At 41.7% G+C, this 27,351-nt stretch overlaps 1 protein-coding gene across 3 annotated transcripts in view; it reads left to right on the top strand.

Annotated features, from left to right (window-relative positions):
* Positions 1–10,127: 10,127 nt before the first annotated feature.
* Positions 10,128–27,351, top strand: part of SCRN1 (secernin 1) — a 37,985-nt gene continuing 20,761 nt past the window's right edge. Inside the window, exons 1-3 of one of the 3 annotated variants that reach the window (XM_051610390.1) lie at positions 10,128–10,181; positions 21,461–21,599; positions 23,208–23,367. In XM_051610390.1, coding sequence (XP_051466350.1) covers positions 21,586–21,599; positions 23,208–23,367 — 174 coding nt within the window. In that variant the 5' untranslated portion in view covers positions 10,128–10,181; positions 21,461–21,585. The other 2 variants (XM_051610391.1, XM_051610392.1) reach the window with 2 other exon arrangements.

Below are 27,351 nucleotides of genomic sequence, written 5' to 3'. Positions count from 1 at the left end.
GCATCTGTCAGCATTTTATGGATGATTGTTTTCAGTGTTTACCATGTTCTCTGAACATCTGGCTGGGGAATGGAAATACGAAATAAAACTTGACCCAGATTATTGACCAAATATGTAAAAAGTTAAGTTTAAACAATGGGGTGCCAGTGAATGACCTCAGTAAGGGCCAGCTGTTGTTTCCTTTGTATTAAACAGGAGTTCAGAGTCAGTGAATGCTGTAAAATGTACATATGCATTATCTTCTACTCACATTTTTACATCTGAAATAACTCAGTGAACATGTACTGTAGTTAATTTTTTATGCCAGCAGAGATTAAAGCCGCAGCACTGAGATGCTTTATTTGGGTTTGTGTGTAGGTTTATGCTAGATAAGTGAATGTTTTTTTGTTCTTAGTGCTTTTCTTGGTAGCTGTGTTAAATTTATTAAATTGAACTGAAAAAAAATTTCAAAAGTGCAGAATCGGCAGGAGACTTGAGAAGCCACTTCAGATTTATTACCATTTGCTATAATTTAAGTCCTGTGAAAATGAAGGGATTTCTTAAGTAGAAATAGCATTGCCTGATTTAACTGCAATTGCATCTGCTTGTTAATCCACAGGACATAGTGCTGCAGTGCCAGCAGGAGCCAGCTAGCTACCTGCAGGAGAGCAGAGGCAAGCAGCTGCGTGTCCTCTGAGGGGAAAAGGAATATTGGAACTTAAGTGGCACTAAGCAACATTTGGGCTGGCTTATGTGTGAAGTGCAAGGTGTATTTTCCCTGAAGAAACAAACCCTCACTGCTTGTCTGTAAAATGCAGCACTTGAAAAATTGGAGAGAGCTCAAAACAGTGTTGTGAGCAAGTAGAGAGCACATTGTGAACAAATCATTCCTCCTACAGCTGATAGTCGTGTTTCTTGTTGGTTTGTGGTTATACAGGGAAATATGTACTGATGGTTGTTGGAACAGTAGCCTGTTCAGACCCACTACCCGGCAATTACAGTGGGAGTTGCTGCCTTCTGTAGGTACAGAAGCAGCCTTCAGAGCTCATTTTAGTTGAGAATTCTTGATACGCAATTCAGTGACACAAGAAAGCTTTTGGCAAAGCTTCAGGAATGCTGCTTATAGTTTGAAATGTCATTTTAAAGCTTTCTTTTTTGAGATCAACTGACGAGGCAGTGTTGAAAATGAAGGAATCACTTTATTTGGTCTTAAATCTTTGCTTTTCAAAACCTTCTGTCCCTGTGCTGCCAGCAACATCCCCAGTATAGAGGTGTTTTGATGAGTAGTTTATTTGACAATCATAAAAATGCAATGTTAAGTATATATTGAGCACACTGCTACTGTAGTTCATGACATTTAGAAAGAAAATTATCCACAGCACGTTTCCTGAGTGCTTTGCTGTAAAAATAGGTGGTACAGGTTGGCCTTTAAATTACAATTGTCTTTTGTCACTCGTGCTCCCTGCACTGCATCACTCCTGCTGTTAGAAATGAGCTGGTCTGTCCTTTGATCCAGAAATCCCAGTTTCAGATGGCAGATCAGCAGGATGGGAAGAGCTCACTGCTTTGGAGCATTCCAATAAAAAGAGCAAAGCTAGGGAAAATGTGGCAAGAGTAAGTGAAAGCACTCAAAGCATTGTGAGAAATGGAGAAGATTTCATTTTCTAGGTGCTCTGACTTCTGCTTACTTGGTAGAAAGAACAATGGCAGCCACTGATGTAGGTACTGCAAATTACAAGGCCTGGTTCCTGATCCTTGAGTCAAAATTACTGCCTCAGCCAGTGGATTTTTACTCTTAGGACAAAGTTGACCTTCCAGTGCCCATTACAGAATATTCAGCACAGGTAGGTTGCATTTGAATGCTTCTTAAAAATACATCAGCCTCATCATACAGCTTTTGCAAAAAAAAATCCCAACCAAGCCAACATGTGAAAAACCTCAAAACCCACCACCCCAAAACCCTTCATGTATCTTCAGCACTGAATTGTTTCTGGTGCCAGGAAAGAAAACTGGATTATATTTGTATAATCCAGGATAATTTTAGCCTCTCAGAAGTTAATCACAATGCTTACATTCTGTGTCCTAGTTTTCTCCCGGTACATAGGAAAAACAACTTTCTGACAAAACAAGGGTCTTTCTTTAGCTATCATGCTTCTGTTTTCATGCTTGTTCTTTATTATATCAACAGTTTCACTTAAGAACTGTAATTGAAAAGCTCAGTAGGAAGCCATGTATCTCTGACAGGGAAAAGGACCTTCATTATCAGATCTTCCAGCCTGGAGGGGGTTCAGATGGAAGCTGCATCACATTTCTTCATTCTAGGAGGTTCTGTTCCAAAAGCAGGCTAGTTTAGCTAGGGTTCCTTCTAACTGCATCTCCATTCGGTAAATAAAGAACAAAGACACTTTTAAAATATTAGAATCTGACTGTGGAAACATAGTGGAGCCAACTCTTCAAAGGTCCCCAAATCCCAGTTGCGTTTTCCTCTAAAAAGTCTTGAGGCTGATGCTAACTACCATTAAGAGCTGCTTTTCATATTAGATACAATGCTTCTAATTTTTAGTTTGTGCCATGATCTGCCTGAGGAGATTAAATGATGCAGGATAATTGATTCCTCAGCTTCCTCAGCTGGGAGTCAAACTGAAAATGTTAAATCAGTCCTGTCCTCTTACATTTTATTGCTGTTGAAATTTCTTTAAAGCAGCTGATGTTTCCTCTGCCTCTTTCCCCAAAGAGTGAACTAGGTAACATGTTTTTCTTCGGCATGCTTGGCCTGCTGTCTCTCTGGGAGTAAACAGCACAGCTTAGCTCTGGTCTCTAATCCGCTGGGATATGTCTTTAGAGAACAGGTTTTCATTCCATAAATACAAAGCAAAATGTTCTTAGTGACCCTGTGTCTATCTCTGGGTATAGAATCTATATGGCTATAGCTAATGGACTAATGGTAGCTTGAATAACATTATGTCCTGGATTTTGCTCTTAGCAATGCTGAGCACAACACTTATCCTTCCTTTTAACAGAAGGTAAGAATTTGCATCCAGTAGTTCAGCCCTTATGTGCCATCATGTCCTCATTGCTATTATCACTGTTATTAGTTGGATTAAAACCTGGGCTTCACATGGTCACATGGACATCACCATGTAGACTTACACTGAAATAATTAAATGCTCTGCCTCTGCAAAACTCAGTCTGAAGTAAAGCTCCCAGGCACATAGTGCTCATCTTGAAGCTGACTCATGAGCACAACCTGCGCATGGAGCATATCTGGAGCAGAAGTGGCCAATGCTTCTATTCATTTGGTACCAGATGCTGTTAAGAGTTACCCTGGGCCAGCTCACTGCGGCATCCTCTCAGGGTCACAACCAGCCATTCATGCAGTGGAGGTGCTGTGTGGAGGCAGGCTGGTGAGGTGTGCTCTAGGACACCAGTTAATAAGCTTAGCCAGATCACTGCTGGCTTTGAACCTTCTCCCCTTGCTTCCTGAGCAGGTGGCTGCCAGAGGCCAGCAGAGGGACCTGTGGTCAGCACTAGCAGGGCTCGCACTGTCACACCACGGCTTGGGGCTAAAGCTGAGGGCAGGCTGGGAGAAAACATCAGGGACCCTCAAACTCAGAGGAAATAGTAGAGAAAATAGAAAGGCGGGGAAACAGCTCTCCATAACATCCAGGTTTCTTGGCTGATACCTCTGGCCAATACAAGGAAGTTTAAAAACTCCTGGATAACTTATTGTTGACACTTCTTTATTACCATATGTGCATAAGGAATAACATGCAACCAGCATGAAAGTTACAATACAGTTTGAGCTTTGGTATTTTTCCCATTTCCTATTGCCTACTATTTTTCAGTTGCACATTACAGACAAGTCCACTTATGTAAATATGGGCTCAGTGTGAGATACGCAGTTGTGGATTTTCCTTTTATTTTAGTTTGAAGTATTTCTGTTAATCAGAGGTCCCTTCCCACCTGCAGCTATCTACCACTTCTGTGTCTGAGGAAAATGACTTCATTATTCAGGGTTTTTTGGGAGTCTGGACTCTCTTAACATAAAAAAACCCAAACAAAATGAGACCAACTTCTCAAGTTTTAAGTCTCTTAAAAAGCAGGAAAAGGGAAAATGCTGCAGCAAAAATGTATGTACCCAGGGAAGGACATGCTACTGCTCACAGCCCCCGGTGTATTATGTGTATGGGAGAAGAAAGAAGGTTGCTGACATATGCATAACTTTTTAAGCATACACAGCAAACCTGTTGCTGTGGTAACTAATCAATTACCTCCCCTGAAAGACTGCTATTTGCACTGCACCAGATGGCTGATAAATCACATAGCGGCATTTGCTGTCCCTTGTATTACTGTCCTAAGTGCTGTGATTTAATTTGCAGTATTTTACACATAGATGATTCAGACATGACACATTAAAATACAACATAAAGCTGTTCAGGTTTGTAGTCACCTTGATGAACTCCTGTATCACCTGCATAACCATAACCTGTTTTTATGTTACAGAATTATGTTCAAGCTATTGCAATTTTGAATAATGCTAAACTGAGGAAACCCCCATGTTTGAATTTTAATATAATTTTAATAAGGTTAACTGCAGTGCATAGTTACTATAGCACATTTCTTGCAGAGGGACATGAGATGCCTTTTCCAGTTCATCGATCCATGACAAGCATTTTTGTACAGGCAGCATCACAACAATGGAAGCATACATGAAGATTAAACAGGATCATTGCATAAGAAAGTAATGCTGTTGTATCTGTATTTTCTGCTTCTTTGTTGTCATTACTGGCTTATACTCTCAGGATGACAGATTTTCTTCTGTCACTCACCTTGACTATTTATTATTATGAGTCTTAAGCTGTTGTCAAGCACTTTAGCCTCATTGTTACAGGTTCTGTTCTAACACACTAAAAAAGCTCCAGGCTTGCAGACTTCATAGCCAATAATAGTAAATATGCCTTGTGATAAGTTCTAGAGTTACAAAAATAAATACACTGTCACAGGTTGTTATCAATTAAAACAAGGAAAATTATAATATTTATGAAAACAAAGCAAGAGACTGATGCTTTTTTGATAAATCATGACTCCATGTCCAGGTTTAACACTCTCTATTAACCCCTCTCCCTTTCCAGAAAGGGAAAGGAAAATACATAAGGGGGAGAGACTTATGGGTTGGAAACTAAACTACACAACTTCAATGAAACAATAATGATGAAAAAGAAAATAGTTATATATGTACGAATGTATACCAAACCAATATCGAGGTCCTCCCCTCAATAACTCTCAAGTCACCACTGAGGCTGCAGGGCAACCCTGGGGAAGTCCCGGACTGGGCTCCTGGAGTCAGCTGCAGACAGGAGCTGGATTCAGGAATGCACAGATCAGGATCAAAGGCAGAAAAACAGATGGAGCCCTACCAGGACATCCGCCATGGATGAAGAAAACCTGACCCTCATGATCCTTCAGCTTTATACTGAGTATGATGTGTATGGGATGACTTTATTTGGTCAGTTTTGGTCACCTGTCTGCTCCTTCCCACAGGGGCATTACAGGTGTGATCCCTTTCCTCGTTTCTGGAGCACATGGCATTTTGCAGAACCAAGCAGTGACCATGGTTCTGCATACCATTCTCCAGCAATAACAATAAACATTGAGCATTATCAGTCCTAGAAGCAGACACTGACTGAAAAACATGCTGTTAATTTCAGAACGTGCAGTTACTCAGAAGAGACTTTAACTGAAAAGTAAAATTACTAAAAAGAAAATCAGTTTTGTCCTGAACCAGAAGAAGGCGACTTTTTGCTGTACCTGGCAGGTTTCTAGACACTGAGGGTAACTGCCACATTCCCAGAGTCCTGGTGGCATGCTGTCCTCTGTCTCTGTGACAGCTGTGTTCTGTTATGTCACTTGTGCCAGGGAGGACTGAGTCGCCTTCTGCAGTGCCTGAGTAAGAGCTCGGCATCTAAACCTGCCACTGTGCCTACCATGACATCTTCTGTGCAGCTGCAGCCATGGACACAGATGAATTAATCTTCCTAGGTATGACTGAATAAAGGGGCTGCAGCCAGGATTTCTTGTATCTTTTCGTTTTGAATGTCCACTGAGTGCAGCAAGTGACATCTTCACATCAGAAAATTGCACCTACCACCCTCTTTCTTTGTTCTGGGTGAAGCCACCTTTAGTGTGGGAGAAGTGCTCTCAACTCTCTGCTCCAATCTCCTGACTATATAAAAAACCCAAAACACCAAATACCATTGTTACTTTTTGCTCTTTAGATCTGCTCTACAACATCAGTTGAACTTACTGGCCTGTGGTGTAACTTTTATCTTAGAGGCTCACAGGGCTTTTCCATGTTACTAATTCTCCTATTTATAAGAAACTTGTTGTTCCTGTAACTCACTGTAAGAGGAGTAATTACAGCTTAGTGGGATGCCTTTATAGGTACAGGCTTAGAATTCTGACTTAGCAGCAGGTACATTTGTTCTGTACAACCCCCATTCATCTGATTTTTTGGTACTCTAAACCAATGCTCCACCAGAGAAAACATAACTAAGATGGTGGCTTAAAATAACAAAAATTAATACCAACAAAGGGGCTTCTTGGCTGCATTATCTTTTCTCCGAAATCTATCACGGTACATTTTTTAAATATAATTTCAACAGTTAGATGGTCTTTTTTGCTGTCTGCGTTAAGCCAGCCTCTCTCCTTCTAAACACTTTGCTGAGAAAACTAGTACCATCAGCTGCATGCCTACATGGCTGCTGTCTTGAAATTGCAGAGGAAAGTATTTTGGCAATGATGAATCAAAGATTAGTGCTGCAGTGTCTTGAGGATTTTGGGTACTAGTTCTGCTGAATAGGCTTTGATCTCCAAGTAAGGAGGTGTTTAAAGAAGAACAAAAATAAACTGTAACTTAAGCTATATGTTGCTGTGCTTGCCTTTTGGTGTCTTCCTTTCACAGATAAAACATGGAACCAAGGTTTTTTTTAATTCTTTTTTCTAAATCTTCTATGATATTGCATCCCATTGGAAACTAATATTTTACAGGAGAAAAAAAATATTTTAAACATCCATAAATTCTGCTGTTATGTAATTAAAGATAAAGAGTAAATAATCAATAGATAAGCACTGTGGCTTTGTCCTAATTATTATAATTTTGTGTTTTCCGTTTACACAGCAATCTCCATTCAAAGATTTCAAAGATGCAGCTGTGAGTAAATGCTGTCCCCATTTCATGTATGAGGGAATTTAACTGCTGTGAGGTTACAGGATTTATCCAAAGCTAAGCAGCAAGCTTATGGCAGAATGACAATACACCCCAGGCTCTCCTGATTCCCAGGACTGTGCTCTAACCACTCATCCCCGCTGCTTCACACAGTTCATGACAGCTTACAAGGAAAGGAAGCATCAAAGATTCTGTATTGCTGGTATGTAATCATTCTGTAGACGGTCTAATAATTCTTAGGTAGATTATATTCAGCCATAATCTCCTCCAGTATAATTAGAGAATAGATTTAGTCATCTAAGTGAGCATAATATGTGTAATGTAAGTGGTGCGTTATAGGATATAATTAAAACCCCCTTTTAAATTGCACCTGCTCTTTTCATCAGCTATCTTTCTGATTCTAAGAAGCAAGCTGCCTGTGACACAGCTCATCCTTGATGTAACTCCAGAGCAAGGAATTCGGGTTGTTATGTTCAATTGAAGTTGTTAGAATTAAATTGGAATAAACTCCTCAGAATTTTAGGGATTCGAATCACCTTTCAGCTAGATATTTTAAGCAGGAGATACTCTTTTTCTACTGCAAAACACAATGAACAGTAATTCTGATAACAGCAAACTAATAGCACAGGAAAACAAAGGTCTTGCTTCAGATACATAATGGAAGATCTTACGAATATGAAGGCTCCATGTTGCTAATGATCAGCCCTGCTTTTTAATCAAAAGCATTCAGCCTAAATAATGACTTCTAAATTAGTCCCTATTCAGGTTACCGATACACCCCTATAAGGTGCAGATGCCACAGTATTTCACATTCACTGGCACTTAGACTGGGAACAACAAATAATGTTCTCTTTTGGTTATACCATGAAGTTATAACTTCTGGTCTGCGATTAAGTTTGACAGCAACAGTGTCCAAAGCTTATCCATAATTGCCGCAGACCTGTGGATCCTTCTGCTGTTTGTGGAGATGAGAGGAAATTCTTTTTGCTGTGTATGGTTCCTGGATTTTTCCTTCTAAATGTTTTATTCATGTAGGGTCCCATATGTAGATTCTGTCTGACTTTTTGCTTTTCTTTTGCCATGTTACTAAACTAGATCTACTGATCTAATAAGTACTGTGATATTTCGGTGTCTTGACTCGTGCATGATGTGCAGCACTGGCTGAAATTTGGACTATCAGTCCTCTGCTTTTTATGGCAATCAATTCTGCAGATGTGTTAGGCTGCCTTGACTCATGTTAATGAGTCCCAATCCTGAAAAGCAAATATCCTGAGGAACCCAAGTCTGATCACCAAGTTGTGCAGCACTATGGAGGATGTGCTGACAGGGTACTTTCAGGTAATTAGTTCTGCTGGCAAAAAACATTAAAACCCATGACATGAAGCAATAGAGAAGCATAAACCTCTTGGACTTAGGCACAAACCTCTTTTATTAATTTCTGTATTTTCCTTACCTTCCCCAGGTTCCACAGTGCTGCAGCAATCAAAAACACTTGTTTCTGCTCTTAGTCTGAAATACTCTAGTTTTAAATGCGCTTTGACCTTGGCTTTCTGACCTCCTCACCAGCTTCCTTTTAACCTTCCCATCTTCCCATCAAACATACTTGGCAGTCCCTTCTTCACACTGATTGTCTGGTCTGGGGCAGGCAGCAAGGTTCTTGTCCTTGAAGACAGAAATAGAAATGTAAAGGTGATGCCTCACAACAGCAAACCCTATTTGTTTTCGTAAACCAGAGCCACTTACCGGGTAGCCATGGACCTTAATGATTACACCTAGCAGTGAAACTATTTTCACCTCTGTATGGAGGCACAAGTTAACATGCTGAGCAGGGAGCACACGGGACAGCCCCTGGAGTGTTCAAGGCCAGGTTGGATAGGGCTTTGAGCAACCTGATCTAGTGGGAGGTAGCCCTGCCCATGGCAGGGGGCTTGGCACCTGGCGATCTTTAAGGTCCATTACAACCCAAACCATAATCTAAGATTCTGATTTAGGCGGGTTTGGCAAACAGAGCAAGCCACCTGCTCCACGCACCACGGCAGAGGCACGCTGTGCCCTACACAGGGCCTCAGAGGGATGTCATGGCCACTGTGCTCCTGCACCGAGAGAAGCTGAGGCCCCCGAGTGCTCTGGAGTGGCAGCAGCCCACCATGATGCTTCACATGTGGCCAGCAGAGAAGTTCCCCATGGCAAGGTCATCCCCTCAGCTTTGTGAGGTTTGGTGGGCTCCTTATCCAGCAGTCTGACTAGTGAATGAGGCAGCAGCCACATTTTAAACTACCTGCTTTACTTTCTAGACTTATCCTGCGTGTGAAACAGAGGAACACAAGTTACTCATTAATACTACGACTAAAACTGAATAAACGAGCCCCTTCTCTTCCAACAACTAACGTGAAAGGCGCGTCTGTGCCCGCTCTCGGTCCCCAAGATGGGGGAGGACACATGCCCCGCTCTCCCTTCACGCATGTGAAAGGTGGGTGCTTTTCCCTGGTGCCATTTTCCCGCCTTCGTGCTCCGTGTCTGGATGTGAGGGCACACCCCCCCGGGGCAGCCTCCGGCGGCCGCCACCCCGCGCCCTGCGGGTGGGAGCCGGGACCGGCGGGGGGGAGGCGTCGGGAAGAGCCCGGGCCGGGCCAGGACGGGATCGGAGGGCCGGGCCAGGACGGGATCGGAGGGCCGGGCCGCTGCCAGCCGGGCAGGCAGGGAAACGCAGGGTCGCCGCGGCTCGCGGTGACCGCGGGCCAACCCCTGCCCAGGCGGCGCCGGACGCGGGGCGCGGCGGCCGGGCCGAGCAGCCCCGAGCCAGGCGGGGACGAGGCGGGGACGAGGCGGGGACGAGGCGCAGCCGCCGCCGCAGCCCCCGCCGCTCCCGCTCCCGCCCATTCCCCCGTCGCCCCGCGCTCGGCGGCGGCTGCGCGCGCAGGGGGAGGGGGCTGCCGCCGCCGCCAGGCTGAGGGAGCGGAGCGGGAGGCGCGGAGAGGTGCGGTGCGGCAGCCGTGCCGGTGGCGCTGCGGGGTAGGGCTGGGCGGCATTTCCCCTCGCCCCTTCCCCCGCCGAGCCGCGGGGCCGGGCCGGTGCCGTATGACTCGGTGGCGGGGAGGCTGCGGAGGGCAGCGACCTGCCCGGCTGGGCTCGGCCCGTCAGCACCGGGCAGCGGCGGCGAGCGAGGGAGGGAGGAATGGAAGGAGGGCGGGCGGGCGGCCGTCGGGGCTGGCGCGGGAGGCTGGCGCGGAGCCGGTTTCCCGGAGCTGGTTTCCCGGAGCCGGTGCGGCCGATGTCCCTCGGCGCCTCCGCGGACCCGGCTCCCGGGGGTCTCCGCGCCGCGCTGGGCGGGGGTGCGGGGAACATGGCTGCCCCGCAGGCGTCTCCCCGGCCCGCGGGGCTGAGCCCCGGTGGTGCGGGGGGAGGTCCCGCGGCGCGGGGAGGGCTGCGTGTCTGAGCCTGGCATCGGCAGAGGCGGCCCCGGGCTGCCCCTCGCCTGCCTCTCGGAAGCAGGGCTCTCCGGTGACTGCCGGCCCTGGCTTGGCCTGTCTGCAGCTCTCCCTTCTGCTCCTTAAGGACCTGGAGTGGATTGTGTGCCCCTCTTTTTTTTTTTTTTTTTTTTAATTTTGAGGTGCGTTTTCATATAGTCACTTTGAAATCTAGATGCCTTCATGGGCATTTCTGAGCCTACTGTTAGGCTCAGGTAGGTATGTCATGGTTTCGTTTGCTTGAGCAGGTTGATGAGCTGATAAACCTTCTTGCAAGAGTCTACAAAACAGAGATCTATGTGTTACTAGACACTATGATTAACCTGCTTTAAAAAAACCCAACCAGCCAACCAAAAACCCACAACAAAACCCCTTTTTTCTAGTACTGATAAATTAGAGGGGGAAATATAAACCAGCATTTTGAAAAGATAGCATCGTTTATGGCCTGATCCTGTGAGTGCCCAAATGTATAAACTCTCTGAAAAATGTCCTTAGAGCTGAGTAAAGCCATCCATACTGGAAAGATATGAAACTTTAATAATCCCTGATAACTGGTTGTGCTTCGGTACGCTTTGTAAATTCTGTGATGCAAACTGCCTGTGTATGTAGTATACTCAGTAGTTTAGAAGATAAACGCATTAATTTGTGGCAAGGGGAGTGACTGACTCATTTGGTTGTAGTCTTACTACCTTTTCAGCTATTGGGCTAAAAGCTGTTTTAGAATTAGGGACTTAAAGCATCTCTAAGCATGCTGGTTTGTTCATAGCATGCACTTCAAACCCTCCAGCCAAACAAACAGAAACATAAAAACCCTCAGTCATACATGTTTAGGAAGTTGATCTCTGTGAGCACAGAACTTCCACTGATTTGAGATGAAACAAGACTGAGGCTAACTTAAACAATTCATAGTGCTATGAACTTTTTCAAGCAGATTAGATCTCAATTGTGTAGACAGTCTAAAAAGACAGGTGTTATATTGAGACAAATGTGGTGGATGGAAATCTTTTATTGACGTGAGTGGGTTTTGTCCTGCCTGGAAAGTATTTCTGATGCTTGGAGCTGGAGGTTTTTATGGTAACTTCTGTTATTGGAAGACATTTGTAACTTTTTTTCTGGTAAAGTGGGGCATGGCTTAAGCTTGATTTGTTTGCCCTTGCTGAGTTGCATAGTTTTGGTAAAGAGTACTGAATTTGGCTCTACACCCTCCCCTTTGAAAGTCATTAACCACAGATGCCTATATGTAGCTTGCACGTGGGAAAGTGTGCTCGTTTATGCTAGAAGCTTCCAGTAAGAATTTCTTTACTTAGTAGAGTTGTGAAGCTGGACATTGTCTCTGTAGTCTTTTGCTCTTTTTGTAAATGCAGCAGATGGAGAAACTGCGTGGAATTGCTGTCCATACCTGCTTCTCCCTTAGGTAATCATGGCTGGTTTCTGCCATGAAATGTTGCATGCCATCCTAACTTTTACAATCTCTTGTGCTAGTATTGCAGCACTTGCTGTTGTTTTAGGTTGTATTTTAAACTGAACGGAGAGTTTTTATTTTACCCCTGTGGACATAACGATGTTGCTAATTTGAAATGACTGCCAGTCAGCGTGCATTAGCCAGTTGTGTGTGGAGGTGGACAGTCTCTGCTGTGCAGTGATCAAGCCCTAACTGATCTGCAAAACTGGGTTGTGCTGGCTCTACAAAGGTGGAAAACTACGTGGCTGAGTAATATGCAGCACTTGGCGATTTCTCTTTATGAAGTTTTGTGTTGTACAAAGACGCTTTAGATACCAGCAGCTCCTAATAAGGGTCTCTGCCCCTGTGACAGAAGCAGGAAAACAGGTGCTTCTCTATGAAATGGAGAGTGTTACAAATATGACCTTAGACTGCAGCCTGTAATAACAACTAGAAAAGGAATAGAGTTCTGTGCCTGTTTGGAGACTTAATTAAGTGCATTTACATCCACTCAGTGAAAAGTCTGTAAAAATAATGAATTTTCCCTGCATGCACAGCCTGTGATGGAAATGAGACTGAAATATGTTGTATTCTGGATGATTGACCCGATTTGTTTTTAAATAGAACTACGATTTCATTAATTTAATTCAGATTACTTGAGGCGAAAAATAAGGTCCTGTCTTCTTTTGAAAGATGCCTACTTTGAAAAGCTGAATCAGAGTGTATTAGACATTTAAAATAGAACTGTTTGTTCAGAGGACTGAAGACTTTTTTAACAGCTGAAATCATACCATTTGTTAGGACTTCTAATGCTGAAGAGCTTTACTATGCTCATTTGATGGCCAGTGTCTTAATTTGTTAGACAGTCTGAAGAATCCTGGCAGCTGTTGCCAGGAGTATTCCCAATTTTCCCGGATAAAGCAAAAGAAATACTTTCAGTTCTTTCCAGGCTGTATTTGCTCAGTTAAATGACTGACATGGTGTACTGCTTAGGAGAGCTTGGAAAATACAAACTTGATTTTATGCATGTGTAGGGAGTTGCTACTTCCTATAATTCAAAAGTAGAAGTGAATTTACTGGAAAAAATGGCCACCCCAAATACCTGAGTAGAAGTCTGAGATTTTGCTTATTTTGAGCAAATTATTGAGAAATTGTCAGTGTGTAGTTAATCATAGACTCATAGAATCATAGAATCCTAGGGGTTGGAAGGGACCTCGAAAGATCATCTAGTCCAACCCCCCTGCCAGAGCAGGGTCACCTAGAGCACATCATGCAGGAAGGCGTCCAGGCGGGTTTTGAATGTCTCCAGCGAAGGAGACTCCACAACCTCTCTGGGCAGCCTGTTCCAGTGCTCTGTCACTCTTACAGTAAAAAAAATTGTTCTGATATTGACCTTAAACCTCCTATGCTCCAATTTGCATCCATTACTTCTTGTCCTATCACTGGTCATCACTGAAAAAAGCTTAACTCCATCTTCTTGACACTCACCCTTTACGTATTTGTAAACATTGATGAGGTCCCCCCTCAGTCTCCTTTTCTCCAAACTAAAGAGACCCAGCTCCCTCAGCCTTTCCTCATAAGGGAGATGTTCCACTCCCTTAATCATCTTTGTGGCTCTGCATTGGACTCTTTCAAGCACTTCCCTGTCCTTCCTGAACTGAGGGGCACAGAACTGGACACAATATTACAGATGCATCCTCACCAATGCAGAATAGAGGGGGAGGAGAACCTCTCTTGACCGACTAACCACACCCTTTCTAATGCACCCCAGGATGCCATTGGCCTTCTTAGCCACAAGGGCACATTGCTGGCTCATGGTCATCCTCCTGTCTACCAGGATTCCCAGGTCCCTTTCTCCTACACTGCTCTCCAGCAGGTCAGCCCCCAACCTGTACTGGTACATGGGGCTGTTCTTCCCCAAATGCAAGACTCTACACTTGCCCTTGTTGAACTTCATCAGGTTTTTCCCTGCCCAAGTCTCCAGCCTGTCTAGGTCTCTCTGAATGGCAGCACAGCCTTCTGGTGTGTCAGCCACTCCTCCCAGCTTGGTGTCATCAGCAAACTTGCTGAGGGTACATTCTGTACCCTCATCCAGGGTGTTGATGAAGATGTTGAACAACACCGGTCCCAGTACCGACCCCTGAGGGACTCCACTAGTCACAAGCCTCCAACTAGATTCTGCCCCATTGAGTACAACTCTCTGACTTCTTCCTTTCAACCAGTTCTTGATCCACCTCACTGCCTGATCATCAAACCCATACTTGATCAACTTATCTACAAGGATGCTGTGGGAGACGGTGTCAAATGCTTTACTGAAATCAAGATAAACCACATCTACCGCTCTACCATCATCTATCCACCTAGTAATTTCCTCATAGAAGGCTATAAGGTTAGTCAAACATGACTTCCCCTTGGTAAAACCATGTTAACTGCTCTTGATGACCCCCATCTCCTTGATATGCCTAGAGATAGTGCCAAGGACAAGTTGTTCCATCACCTTTCCAGCGATGGAGGTGAGGCTGACCAGTCTATAGTTACCCGGATCCTCCTTCTTGCCCTTCTTGTAGACTGGAGTGACATTTGCTACCCTCCAGTCCTCAGGCACCTCTCCTGTTACCCATGACTTACCGAAGATGATGGAGAGTGGACTAGCAATGACCTCCGCCAGCTCCCTCAGCACCCTTGGATGCATTCCATCTGGACCCATCGATTTATGGATGTCCAGATTACTCAACTGATCCCTAACCCAATCCTCATCTATCTTGGCAAACTCCTCCTTTATCTTGACTTCTTCTGGGGCTATGTGAATCTGGCAGTCATGGGGAAAGCATGCAGGAGTAAAGCCAGAGGCAAAGAAGGCATTCAGCACCTCTGCCTTCTTTATATCCTCTGTCACCAGGGCACCCACCTCATTCAACAGTGGGCCTATATTGCCTCTGGTGTTAGTTTTGTTGGCTATGTATTTGAAAAAGCCCTTTCTATTATCCTTAACCCGACTTGCAAGGTTAAGTTCCAAAAACTGTTAATGTACCAAAAACCCCTCCAAAACAAAACAAAGAAAAAAGAGAGTGAGGTAGAAGTTGAGCATGACTTGCTAAGTTTCAGCTGCTTGATAACTCCTCTTAGGTAGCTTCTCAGACACAGCTGAGAGGGACAGTGGCACCTTCAGCTGGCAAGTTGGTATCATCATCCATTGAGACGGTCAAACAGTCTGGCTAAAGTCCGGTAATGAAATGTCCAAATGTTTGGGACACATGGATCTGGCGTGGTTTTGTGCTTTTTATTCAGGAGCAGCCTCTGCTTTCTAATTTCTTAGTAATGCAACCTTCCTCTCTCCTGATAAGTCATGAATTAAAACTTTCCAAATTGTCAATTAAAAAAAACAACCTTTCAGTGTTTCCTAAGATGGGAACAATATTATTATTGTGCCTTTCAGTTTGCTGTCTTTGTTCTGTGCCTGCAGCTGAATTAATTTTGCTTTTCATTTCTGTTTTTGGAAGCATTGCTTTTCTGCAGGACGCAGAGATCACATGTCTCTATGTGCATAAGGCACTAGGCTTGATTTGTGAATGGAAGTACAAGCTTGTCTCAGGCACAGGAAACATTGTAATTTGAAGGTTAAAATAGAGGTTTCCCAACCAACAGCTGAACCCTACACAAAGTTTTCACAGTTGTAACTGATCTTTCTCATGCTACGCTTTCTGGTAGCAATGAAAACAGATTTATTGAAGTCTTTAAACATTGCTGAAATAGTTCTGAAGTATTAGCACAGTTGGGGTTCTGTTTTATAAAAGTCCAAAATATAGTGAGAAGTCATCCTTTAACACATAGAAACAAGTACTATGTTTCGTAAAAGGTTTGATCTGCTTCCTGAACTTCAAAAGCAGCTCAAATCTCATTTGCAATATAAACATTAAAGAAAATGCTGTAATCACCAGAATACACTCAGAACTTAGCGGCGAGGAGTTTAGCAGCTTCTGTATTTCTGGTTGGTGTAGCACCTGTTTCAGAACAGCTTTAATTTGAATAAACTATAGAATTGAAAGTGGAAAAATCAGGCTGTGTGATCAGTGAAACTGGTGTTCTGACTAAACTGATATGGAGGCCTGCGATGAAACCCCAGTCTTAACCCTTCCACTCTTGTTTTTGGGGACACTGGCACTGTCTTGAAAACAATGTTGATTATCACCAGCATTAACAATGAGTTATCTAGGACAATCACAGGTGTGCTTGAAAAACTGGGTGTTAGGATAAGGTTTAGACTTCACCCTGTACAACATTTTGGTTCTGTATGTGCTTCAGAAAGCTCAAGAGTTAAGCCAACAAAACTCTTGAAGATAAACTTAGAAAATGTTTGAAATACAAGTTTGCGTGTTATATCTACGTAACCTCACTAAGCCCAATGAAGTCAAAGTGTGTTGCTTGTGGTTCCATCCAAGCTGGAAAACTTGTTAGTGTAGCTATGCTGAGTAATAAATGCAGTAGTCATGCTTCTAGGTGAAGGTTTGGCTTGATTAAGCTTAAGTTTTGCTAGCTTGTGACTCACATCATATCAGTGCAAGGCAAATTTTTACAGTTCAATTCTACTCATAGAATGTGAAGTGAATGCTTATCTGTTGTCAGTGCTGACTCCTTGGTCTCATGGAACTTTTCCTTAATAACTACTTGAGTATTGTTCTTATTTCTTATGAAGGGGAGCTGTAATGGTGGTGACTTTTCATGTATAATCTTTTACTGTCTGGTATTGCTCTACATGATGGTGAACTGGGTATTATTCAATTTTTAGGCAAGAGACTACTGCTGTTGAAAAATTTTGCATAGCCTATTAAGGCCAGAACTATACATATGCATCAGTTAACATTTCCTAAATGGAGTAGTTCTACTCATAGGAATACCTGCTTCAGATTTTCCTTTATTTGGAGTAAATTCTAATTAACATCAACAGTAATTCTTGATTAACGTTTCAGAAACCCCAGCTAGCATAACTTTTATTAAAATAAAAGGGTTTTTTTATGTGACTTCAGGGGTATCTTCAGCTTTTCTTGAGATAAAGTTTCAGAGCATTGAGTTAGCAGCAATTAAAAATGGTGTGAAAAGCAAACATAGTTTAAATTCAATAGCAGGAGCTAAATTTCAAGACAGACCCTTTCTGTGACCCTTTTTTCTCACACTAATCTTTTTTATTGCCCACTGATTCCTAGTGAGTGCTGCACATTCATTATAAACCTGTTGTTTTGCAGTTAAAAGAAAAGACAGAGAAAATAACTTGCTCTTGGCAAAAGCAGTCCTACTGTTTTAGAAAAAAAGCTCTGGTAATTGCTTGAACAGTAAGTTATTACTAGAGCTTCAACACCTAATAGTTCATAATATTGATTTTTTTTTTTTTTCCCAATAAATAAGGCATAGTAACTCTGAAAGCTACTGTTGGCTAGCCAGTTTTCACACAGTACATAACTTTGTAAAACTAGTAATTACTTTGTGCTTAATGTCTTCTGGATATTTTGGCAAACGAGGAAAATTAGTTGTCTTGAATAGATTTGATATCTATTTGTTATGGGAGGGTAAAGTTATTTTTCTGAGAAGTAATTTTATTGCAGCAGTCAAATTCTTGAACTTTATAAAAGATTACTTTAGTTCCAAATTGCAGTTTTCAGAGAAGCAGTCCACAGTGTTTTTCTGGAGAAAATAAATAAATAAAAAACCTTGAGCAAGTTAGAATTAAAATCTTCCTTTCTGCAGTTTGGATTCATCTAAATGAAGCTTTCATTAGGTTATATCACAACCTTTATGTACAGACTTAAAGAAAAAAAATGTTATTCCTTGTTGACCCCTCTTAAAGGTCTGATGGTGGACAAATGTTGATAGTAATAGTGCAAGTTGTTCTCGTTAGAATTTTTGAACTTTCTTAATAAATGTTAGCATCTATAACGTCCTCATACTGTGAAATGGAAAATACTCTAGAGTAAAATGTTCCAGATTTTTATATTTCCAATCTGAATGTTAGTATTTTATGTCTATCAAAACTAATGGGTTAGTTTTCTTGAAGTGGTGCTAGGCAATAGCACTTTAATGTTTACTGTTTCAGGAGTACAGTGATGTTCAGACGTGTTAATAGAGCCCTGATAGTCACCGAATCCTGAAATTGTTTTGGTATTGTTTTGGTTGTAAAAGACCTCTAAGATCAGGTCCAACTATTAACCCATCATTGCCAAGTCCACCACTAAACCATGTCCCTGAGCACCACATCTACGCATCTTCTAAATACCTCCAGGGATGGTGACTCAACCACTTCCCTGAACAACTTGTTCTTATGTTTGACAACCCTTCTAGTGAAGAAATGTTTCCTAATGCTCAGTCTAAACCTCCCCTGGCATAACTTCTGCTGATTTCCTCTTGTTCTATCCCTTGTTACTCCAAATGATAGAACCTCACTACAGCTTCCCTGCAGGCAGTTGTAGAGAGTGGTAAGACCTCCTTTTCTTCCAGATAAACAACCCCAGTTCCCTCAGCCACTTCTCGTAAGACCTGTTCTCCAGACCCTTCCCCAGTTTTGTTGCCAGTTTTGGGACATGCTACAGCACCTCGATGTCCTTCCTGTATTGGGGGGGCCAAAACTGAACACAGTACTCAAGGTGCAGCCTCACACGAGTGCCCACTACAGGGGGACAGTCACTTTCCAAGTCCTGCTGGCCACACTATTTCTGATACAAACCAGGATGCTGTTGGCCTCCTTGGCCACCTGAACCCAGTGCTGGCTCACGTTCAGCTGGCTGTTGACCAACACCCTCAGGTCTTTCTCTGCTGGGCAGATTTCCAGCCACTTTTCCCCAAGCCTGTAGCATTGCATGGGGTTGTTGTGACCCAGGTGCAGGACACTTGCCCTTCCTGAATCTCATACATTTGGCCTTGGACCATTGATCCAGCCTGTCTAGATCCCTCTGTAGAGCCTTCCTACCCTCAGGCAGATCAACACTCCTGCCCAGCTTTGTGTCATCTGCAAAGTTACAGAGGGTGCACTTGATCCCCTTGTCCAAGTAATTGATAAAGATATTAAAGAGAACTGTCCCCAGTACTGAGCTCTGGGCAGCTCCATTTGTGACCAGGTACAAACTGGATTTTACTCCATTCACCACAATTATTTGGGTCTGGCCATTCAGCCAGTTTTTTACCCAGGAAAACATACAAGCCATGAGCAGCCGGTTTCTCCAAGAGATTGCTGTGGGAAACTGTCACAGGCTCTGACTAATTGTCGTACCTCTCGTTTTACTTTCTGGTTTTTGGAGCCAGTTTTGCATAGAAGTTCTTAGGAGCTCATCTGTTTTATCGTTGACAGTAGTAGTGGTTTGTTCCTAGAATTAACTTGGCTTGGCACTCTCTAAATGAGATTTATCACAATGAGAGATTTTAGTAAATGAATTTGTTAAACAAAACTTTTTCATAGTGTCAGAACACAAACTAAGCTAAGTACCATAGTGACCAGGAGACTGGAAAAAATACAACCACATGCAATATTGCATTCCTGCTGTTGTATGTTTTTTGTCAAATAAAAAGATAGCAAGTGGAGCATATTTCTTAGTGGCTGTTGCTCAGAACTGGTTTTCCAAACTTTGTGCCCACTGTGATTGTAGTTCACCCAAGTGTGATGCCTGTTAACTACCAGAAGCTGCAACATTTATTATGTAGTAGCATAGCATAATGTGGAGCACTCTTAAGTGTGGAACAGGTTTGGATATAGCTTACAATAGACTATATGGTTCCTGTTTCTCTTAACTTGCAGTGGTCCCTCCATGAGTGTAATGGTCTGCAATAAAATCTTGTGCCTGTTGACAAACAGTTTAGGTTTACCTCTGTCTATGCCAAAATGTAGATCTGAGGTATATCTGTTGAGAAAATCAGGCCTGTGTGCCAACATATGCTAAAGAGCTGTGGCTTTGAATGGGCAGCAAGGTGTTCTTTGGCATCTGTTTGCAGTAATTCCAATGTTTTCTAGGTTTTTCTGAAATGCCTTTAATTGAAGGAGCAGGTGATCTGTGAAAAGGAGTAGGGATTCACAGCAGGTGGTTTTGTAAGTTAGCCTGATTTATCAGAGGTAGTGTGAAGGAGGAGTATTCTGTTCCTCCCGAAGATGTAAGATGCTTTGGTATTGAGTTAGGATGGCATCTTGTGAGAAGGCAAAAAGGTGGCAAATCTGTGAAAATAAGAATGAGGACAACATGAAGTTGAGCTAAGAAGAAAAGGAAAATTAAGTAGGCAAGTAAAAACGTCCTCCTTAGATAAGTAGCTGCTAACAGACTGCTTTAGTTACATGATGGAGGAATATGAAGCTCAGTAGTGTTTTGAACAAACACAGGTTGTGGGTGTATCTGAGAAACTGCCATCCTTGCCATATTTAAAACGAACCAAATGAGGTTCTAGGAGAAGCTGCTACCTAGCAAACTGAGTAGATTTAAACTGTAGTAGACCACTAGCTAGGTTCCTTCTCTAGAAACATAATTTAAGATCCCAGTGCCAACTCTTACAACAATTACGCTTTCAGTATAGGGTTCTAACGTTCATCTTGCAGTGTTTAACTGTTAAATACCCTCCTGTATGAAATACAGTGTGTGTTAAAGTAAACTCTAGTCATAGAGTAGCTTACTCATAGTTCCATAGTTAAAAAGCATTACCAAAATAGCAGTTTGGTTTTGGTTCAGTAACAGGTGGTGTATTTCAAGGAAAAAATAAAAAACCTCAGAAATACAGATGAGCCTGCTTTATTCCAAGGATGACTTCAGGCGTCTCTAGAATATTAGATACCTACAGGTTTTTAATTATTTTTCCTGTCTATTTGGTTTGTAGGTATGTAGAAGTCTCCTTTGCATACCTTCCAGATTGTTCAGTAACACAGTGCTGAAGCATTTCCTCACATCTTTTTTAGATTACTTGGCAATATGTTTGGTATGCAAGTTGAAGAACTTCATGTAATAAAAATTAGTACTGTGTAGCACTTTAACCTTTCTTTCTAGGCTGTTGGATGTCTAATGTCTTTTTTCTGCCTTTATGTATTTCAAATAAATCCACTTAGTTTGTGTTTAGAATAAAGAAAACCTTTATTTTGAATACTGAGTAAGCTTGCAAGTTACTCCAATATTTTGGCTGGTCTGGCAAGGCATCAGAAGGCAAATTTAAATCACTAAATGATGACTTACCTGAAGGTAGATGTGAACTCTTAGGGTGCTAGAAAGCAGTTATGTTGGTATCACCGACAGGGCAAAATAAATGTTATCTACTCAAAACAATTTGTAGCAAATTATGAAGTGGTTTCATTAGTGATGAAGCTGGGTCAATGCTCTACATGTTGCATTTCAGTCTAATCACAAATGCTCTGATGACTTGGAAGTGACGAGTGGCAGTTAAAGCAGGGATTTGTCTTCAGGACTGTGTGCGAGGCACCAATCTGGAACCAGTAATGTATTGAAACGTGGTGGCACAATATGCAAGTCTGCAGGTGGGTGTCCCCTGCCAAATGTGTTTTATGGTCTTTCCAGCTTATAGGAGCTTGTCGCTTTGCAATGGCCAAAACTGCTTGTAAAAAGGGGTTGATTTGTTTCCTGATCCATTTTCAACTCAACTGGCTGATTATTCTTGTATATAATCTCACCTAAACTAAAGGGTTGTGTGAGTTCCCTAAACAGTTAATCACCCCACTTTATGTTGGTAGAGGACATCTTTAATGAACATCTCTTGAAGTTTTTTTTGCAAATAAGTTTGAGCATTAGTGTGACCTGTTCATAGTCTATAGGCAAACTCTTTAAGTGTTTTCTTCACAAACAATTACCACTTTATGGATTATGGCCTTTATCCAAAAGGCATTTTTTCTTTGGTTTAATATTGGAAGACTGCTGTTCTGTGAGAAGTGTCAAGAGAGAAGCTCAAATTATACTGCTTAAAAAAAGAAAACTCAAATTTGAATGGTTTGAAAGATGTCCAAGTTAATGATCAAAACCAGCTTTGCACACCTCCACCCTCCAGCATTGTCTTTCAAATAAATTAGCAGCTTTTTTTGGGAAACTTGATTATATTGGTTGTTTCTCAGGAGTCCAAATATGTGCAGTATTTTTACTTGCTCAGGATGTCGTGGAGAGAGAATAGGAATATATTTGTTTGTTTTGGGACTGTAATTTCTGATGCAATGGTAAGATCTATGAAGAAATCTCAGACATATGTGTTGAGTGCTATTTTAACAAGCAATAAAGACCCTACCTTTTTCTTTTGTAGGTGAATGTGCCAGAAGTTTGCCTGAATGGTGGAAAAAATGTCAGATATGGCAGTGTACACCAGACTGATTGAAGTAGTGTCATAGCCCTGAAACAGCTTACATTTTTTATCGATGTATTGTCATTGCAAACACTTAAGATCTTAAAATGCATTAAAAATCTAAGCATTTTAAAGAATACTCACATTAGCCCACATAAACAAATAAACTGCAGTCAAGTAACTTTAGACAAGAGCAGCAATGCATACAAGCTGCAGAGAAAATAAAGTGCAATTAGTGCTTCAGTCTGGGTCTGATCTGAGTAGATAAATTGATGGACAGTTTTTTATATCATTGTGCTGTATCTTTGTTCTGTTTCTAGTTCCACCATTGTCCCTCCTCAGGAATCTCTCAAACATGTTCTCTTTCCTTTTTTAAATATTAAACTACATGGGAACAGAGATAGTAAATTATTTATAATTATTCTGTGTCTCTGCACTTGTCTGAGTCAGCAAAATACATCTAGGTCATGTGTTTTCTAACAGCTCTGGTTTCTTTCTGTGGGGATTAAGTACACTCATTAAGGTACAGTCATCTTGCCTTTACTCTTCTTCCTTATGCCCACACAAGGGTTGGGTGAAAAATGTCTGAAAAATACTAATTCTTTGTATTAAATCCAGACAAGTTTCCTCTGAGCTAACCTGTTCTTCCATTATCATTGCACAATCAACTGACTGATAGAGAGAATGCATTGTCTCTTAGCTACAACAAAAAGTGGTAGAATAAATGATGCTCTAATGCATGCAATTATGAGCTCAGCAAACATTACTTCTGTTTGTTTACTTCTCCTTTTCTCTCTAGGATGGCTGCAGCTCCCCCAAGTTACTGTTTTGTAGCCTTTCCCCCATGTTCTAGAGATGGGCTGGTGGTGTTTGGAAAGAACTCTGCACGGCCTAGGGATGAGGTACAGGAGGTGGTCTACTTTGCAGCTGCAGATCATGATCAGGGAAGCAAAGTTGAGGTAAGGGTGAATTCTTACATTCAAACTGTGAGAAATAACTATTATTGGAATAAATTAATGCTGTCCTGTTTTCTTGTCAGATTGTGGGATCCTTGTTTTCTTCAAACCTCACTTGAGGTAGAGAGGAGACAAGATTTTGTTTTAAGTCCTGGAAGTGAAACTCAGACTGTAACATTTTTGTTTCTCCAGCAGACAGGCTGAACTATTCACGTCTCAGATTCCTGCATGACGCAGCCTATCGCTTGCCCTTTCCTTTTAAGGGAAAAATATCCTGGTTAACTGGAACTGAAAGCAAATTTACAAAGTTTGTCACTTGCCGTATGGATTGTTTTAAATGGTGTCTGCTTTTTGACGTTTGTAATGGGGCCTGACTACTCTAGGTGTGTTGCAAAACAGTTGGGCAGAAATCTCTGTCTCAAAGAACTTGGGCTCTAATAAGGGAGTGTGAGGTGAAGAAAACAAGAACGTAAGCTTTGTAAGCCAAACATAACTGTCGTACATACAGTTGACTTTTATGACATGTTTTGCAGCTGAGGCACCTGCATCTCAGTCAATTTTCAGTGGTGTGGCTTCTCTCTGAATCCAGTTTGGATGTGGAGTCCTGAAGCTGGACACTGATGTTATGCATGCAGGTTGAAAGGGGCCTTGCTGGAAGTAATTTTAATTATAGTCTGTTACTGCAGTCTCACTATAATGACAGGACAAATGAAAAGATAAGTAGATCTGGAAGGGTGAAGGAAGGGAACACATGAAAAAAGACAACAGGAAGAGGGGAAAGTATGCAGTAAAGGATGAATGAAGAGACTAAGGCAGCTGAAGGAAAAACAAGGGTTAGTGGGAGTAGCATTTTATCAGAGGACACAGAGCCTGATCTTCACTGTCCCTGTGGCTGTGTGGAAGGCTGAAAACACGAGGTGTTCTGCACCAGGCTGGTGCATCTCATTCCTACAGGTCCTTTATTAATATAATTGTCGCTTTCCCAGAAGAGATCCTAAGGCCAGTGCCAGTTTTAATTCTGTCAAGTGGGACAACTTCCAAATTTCAGAGGCTTTGGTGCTGTTGTTTGTAACAGTTAATGTTCAATTGATTCCTGTTGCTACCAGCATCTAGTACAGCTCATGCGTTATTAAATGGTTTAATCTTGGATATAAAGAAATAGCCTTCCCTGTCCATCTTACTCTTTGATGAAATTGTCATAATTTGTTGAAGGGTGTAATTAATCTATTGCAATCCTTCTCCCACCCAAAGTCCAGTGATAAACTGGACTCTTTCGCCAGTCTGTTTTGAAATGGGGAGTACAATCCTTTTGCCTAGCACACTGCAGTTTGTACATGTATTTACTGCAGCCCTTCCCCTGAAATGTTGCATTTATATTATTTTTTCTTAAATGAAGGTAGTTTGTTGCAATGTGGTGAAAATGCACTCTTAGACAAGAAACTGGAGTACACTAATACCTTTTTTTAAAGTAGGGGCTTAAGCCCTAATTAGATGCATGCTTTGGCTTCTGCTAGTCTATGCTACTGCATAAGTAAATCTTCATTTGCTAGCCTCAGGTTTTGCAAGTACAGTGTTGTACAGAAACATGAAGCTTTCAGTTTTTTACCAAAATCCTTCCTCGTTGCTCCCAGCACAGAATGAAAACATCTGAAGTCACTCTGGGAGGAGTGCAAACAATTGCTTCTCAGTGCATCTTTGTCACACTCGGCACTAAGTATTATTTTTATATATATATATATATATATATATATATATAATTGTTTTATTGAATTTAAGCTGTCTGGTACCTTTGCACAATCCTTTAACTGCTCTCCTTTGAACAGACCTAAGTATAGGTTTAGTTGTTCATTTTTCCTTTTAAAGTTTAAGATTTTTTTTTCCCCACCTTTAGAGAGAGAGAGAGAGTTTGTTCAGTCAAATAAGTTAGCAATTATCAGTGCTGTAGAGTAGTTCTCTTTAGAAATAATCCTTCTTAGTATGTTTTCTTTTAAAACTGTCAATTTAAAAGTTTTGTTTTGTTTTCTAAAAGGTCTTCCCTTTGGTGTAGGGATCGTGAAAGATTGAATCAATGAAAGCTCTACAATTAATATTTTGGCTGCTAGATTTGCTTCTACATTTTGCTGTTTTATGGCTTTAGGAACACTAGTCATTGAGAATATCGCAATTTCAAACATGCTAACTCTTTGCGATAGTGAACAGAAGGAAGATCTTCAGTTTTTGCTGATGAGCTGAAATGTATGTGTTTCTCCTATTGTAGGGATGTGTCTCAGACTATTCTTGCCTTATGTCAAAAGCTGCGTCATGTTTTTTAAATAGCAGGTATGCAACTCTGTATCCACCTTTTAAGCAAACTTATTCATTTGTCAGAGGTAATTAGCTAATAGGGGGAGTGGAGACATGTCAGTACTTCTAGATGTAGCCTTTGACATACTCAGAATTATTACTTCGCTCTTTAAAGCCTCTGAAAATTGCCAACAGTTAAATTATCATTGGTATGTTGGGTTTTTTGCTACAGTTTTCCTTCCTTTGCGTTTTATAAAACTGAGCAGGTCTGAGAAAATTAAATGTATAATATTTTGCAAACGGAAAAAGGTGCTTGACCAAATTCATGCTACTGTTTTTTCTAAGTAAGTAATCCTCTGTGCCTGTAAATTTTCCCTTTCATCCATCCTAGTGCTGTGGGGATTTTTGTTGGGTTTTTTTGTGTGTGGGGGGTTTTTTTTTTGTTGTTGTTTTCAAAGGAACAACTTTTCTTTCCATTCCATGTTGTACACTTGCATTAATTTCTTACGTTAGATACATGATCCTTCACCTTCACTGGGCAATGATGGTGGACTTGCTTTTCATTATGTTCTATTCTCTGCAGGTAATGTAATCCAGTGTGTATAAAATTTTAATTGCTTCTCCATGGCTGTCACTCACGTTCAGAACTTCTGAGAACTTGGGTCTTGTGTTATAAGACTCTTTCAGAAGTCTGTATCCTGTTTATATTCTGTGCTGCTTATGTTTGCATTGTGATAATGCACAATGTAATAAAAAATGACACACTGGTTCAGGTAGGTTGTTGCCATAAAGGAACCAGGCAGATCCTGCTACATAGCTGTCAGCTACTTTGTGGCAGGGCCTTAAACTGGAGTATTCAGTGAATACTGCAAGCCATTTCAGGCTTGATCTTTGTGGCTCAATCTGCCAGACAAGTAACCCTGCAGCTAACTCATCAACATAATTCCTTCCCTCCATGTCAGCAGGTTCCCAAGACCCAGAACAATGGGGCTTTTCATAAAAGCCTGTTTTGTGTTTGTGTGAGACAGCTTTCTCAAAAGTTTGTTTTTGTCTTGCATTGTAGTTTTTCTGTGGCACATGCTGATCAGCCTTCTTCTTTGTTGTACTGGTCAGTCTAGTAAACTTGTGCGTGCAGGTGAAATATTGCTTCTAAAGCATAAGTAGTGTTCTTTTTTTTGGATTTGTCTGCTAAAAGTAAGTGTGATCTTAAATCCACCTCTGGGGAAAAAGAATTTTTCATGTGTTAGTGAGAATTCACGTTGTATGAGTTTTAAGATGCAAGCCTCCCTTGTCTTACTTTTAAGGTAGATTTTACTGATTAGATGTCTCTTGTTCTCTCGTAACCTGCTGCTTGCTGTGGTTTTCTTTCTCCTGAAGAAGTCTTGGGTGGATGACTTCCTTAGATGAATTTTCCAGGTGGATTGTTTTTTCTTTTAGATAAACCTCACTTTCTTCTAATTTGACCTTTTATCCATGATTTGAAAATAGTTGTGTTTGCTTGCTTCAGTATAGGGCTGTGAAAGCTCTTTTATCTTAATAGCGTGCAACTTCTTATGAAGGAGTGGAAGGGGGAAGATAGAAAGGATGGTGTCCAGCAAGGTCAATCAAATTGTGGAATATGTAGTTTTTTCTAATATGTTGGCATTAAACACTCTGTTGGTCTTAAACTTCAGGCCTCTGTGAGGGAGGAGCAGTTTTGTGTTC

Source organism: Apus apus, chromosome 2 (genome assembly GCF_020740795.1).
Source record: "Apus apus isolate bApuApu2 chromosome 2, bApuApu2.pri.cur, whole genome shotgun sequence".
Taxonomy (NCBI): domain Eukaryota; kingdom Metazoa; phylum Chordata; class Aves; order Apodiformes; family Apodidae; genus Apus; species Apus apus.
The sequence above is the reverse complement of the archived record's forward strand: the minus strand, read 5'-3'. Positions and strand labels throughout refer to the sequence as shown.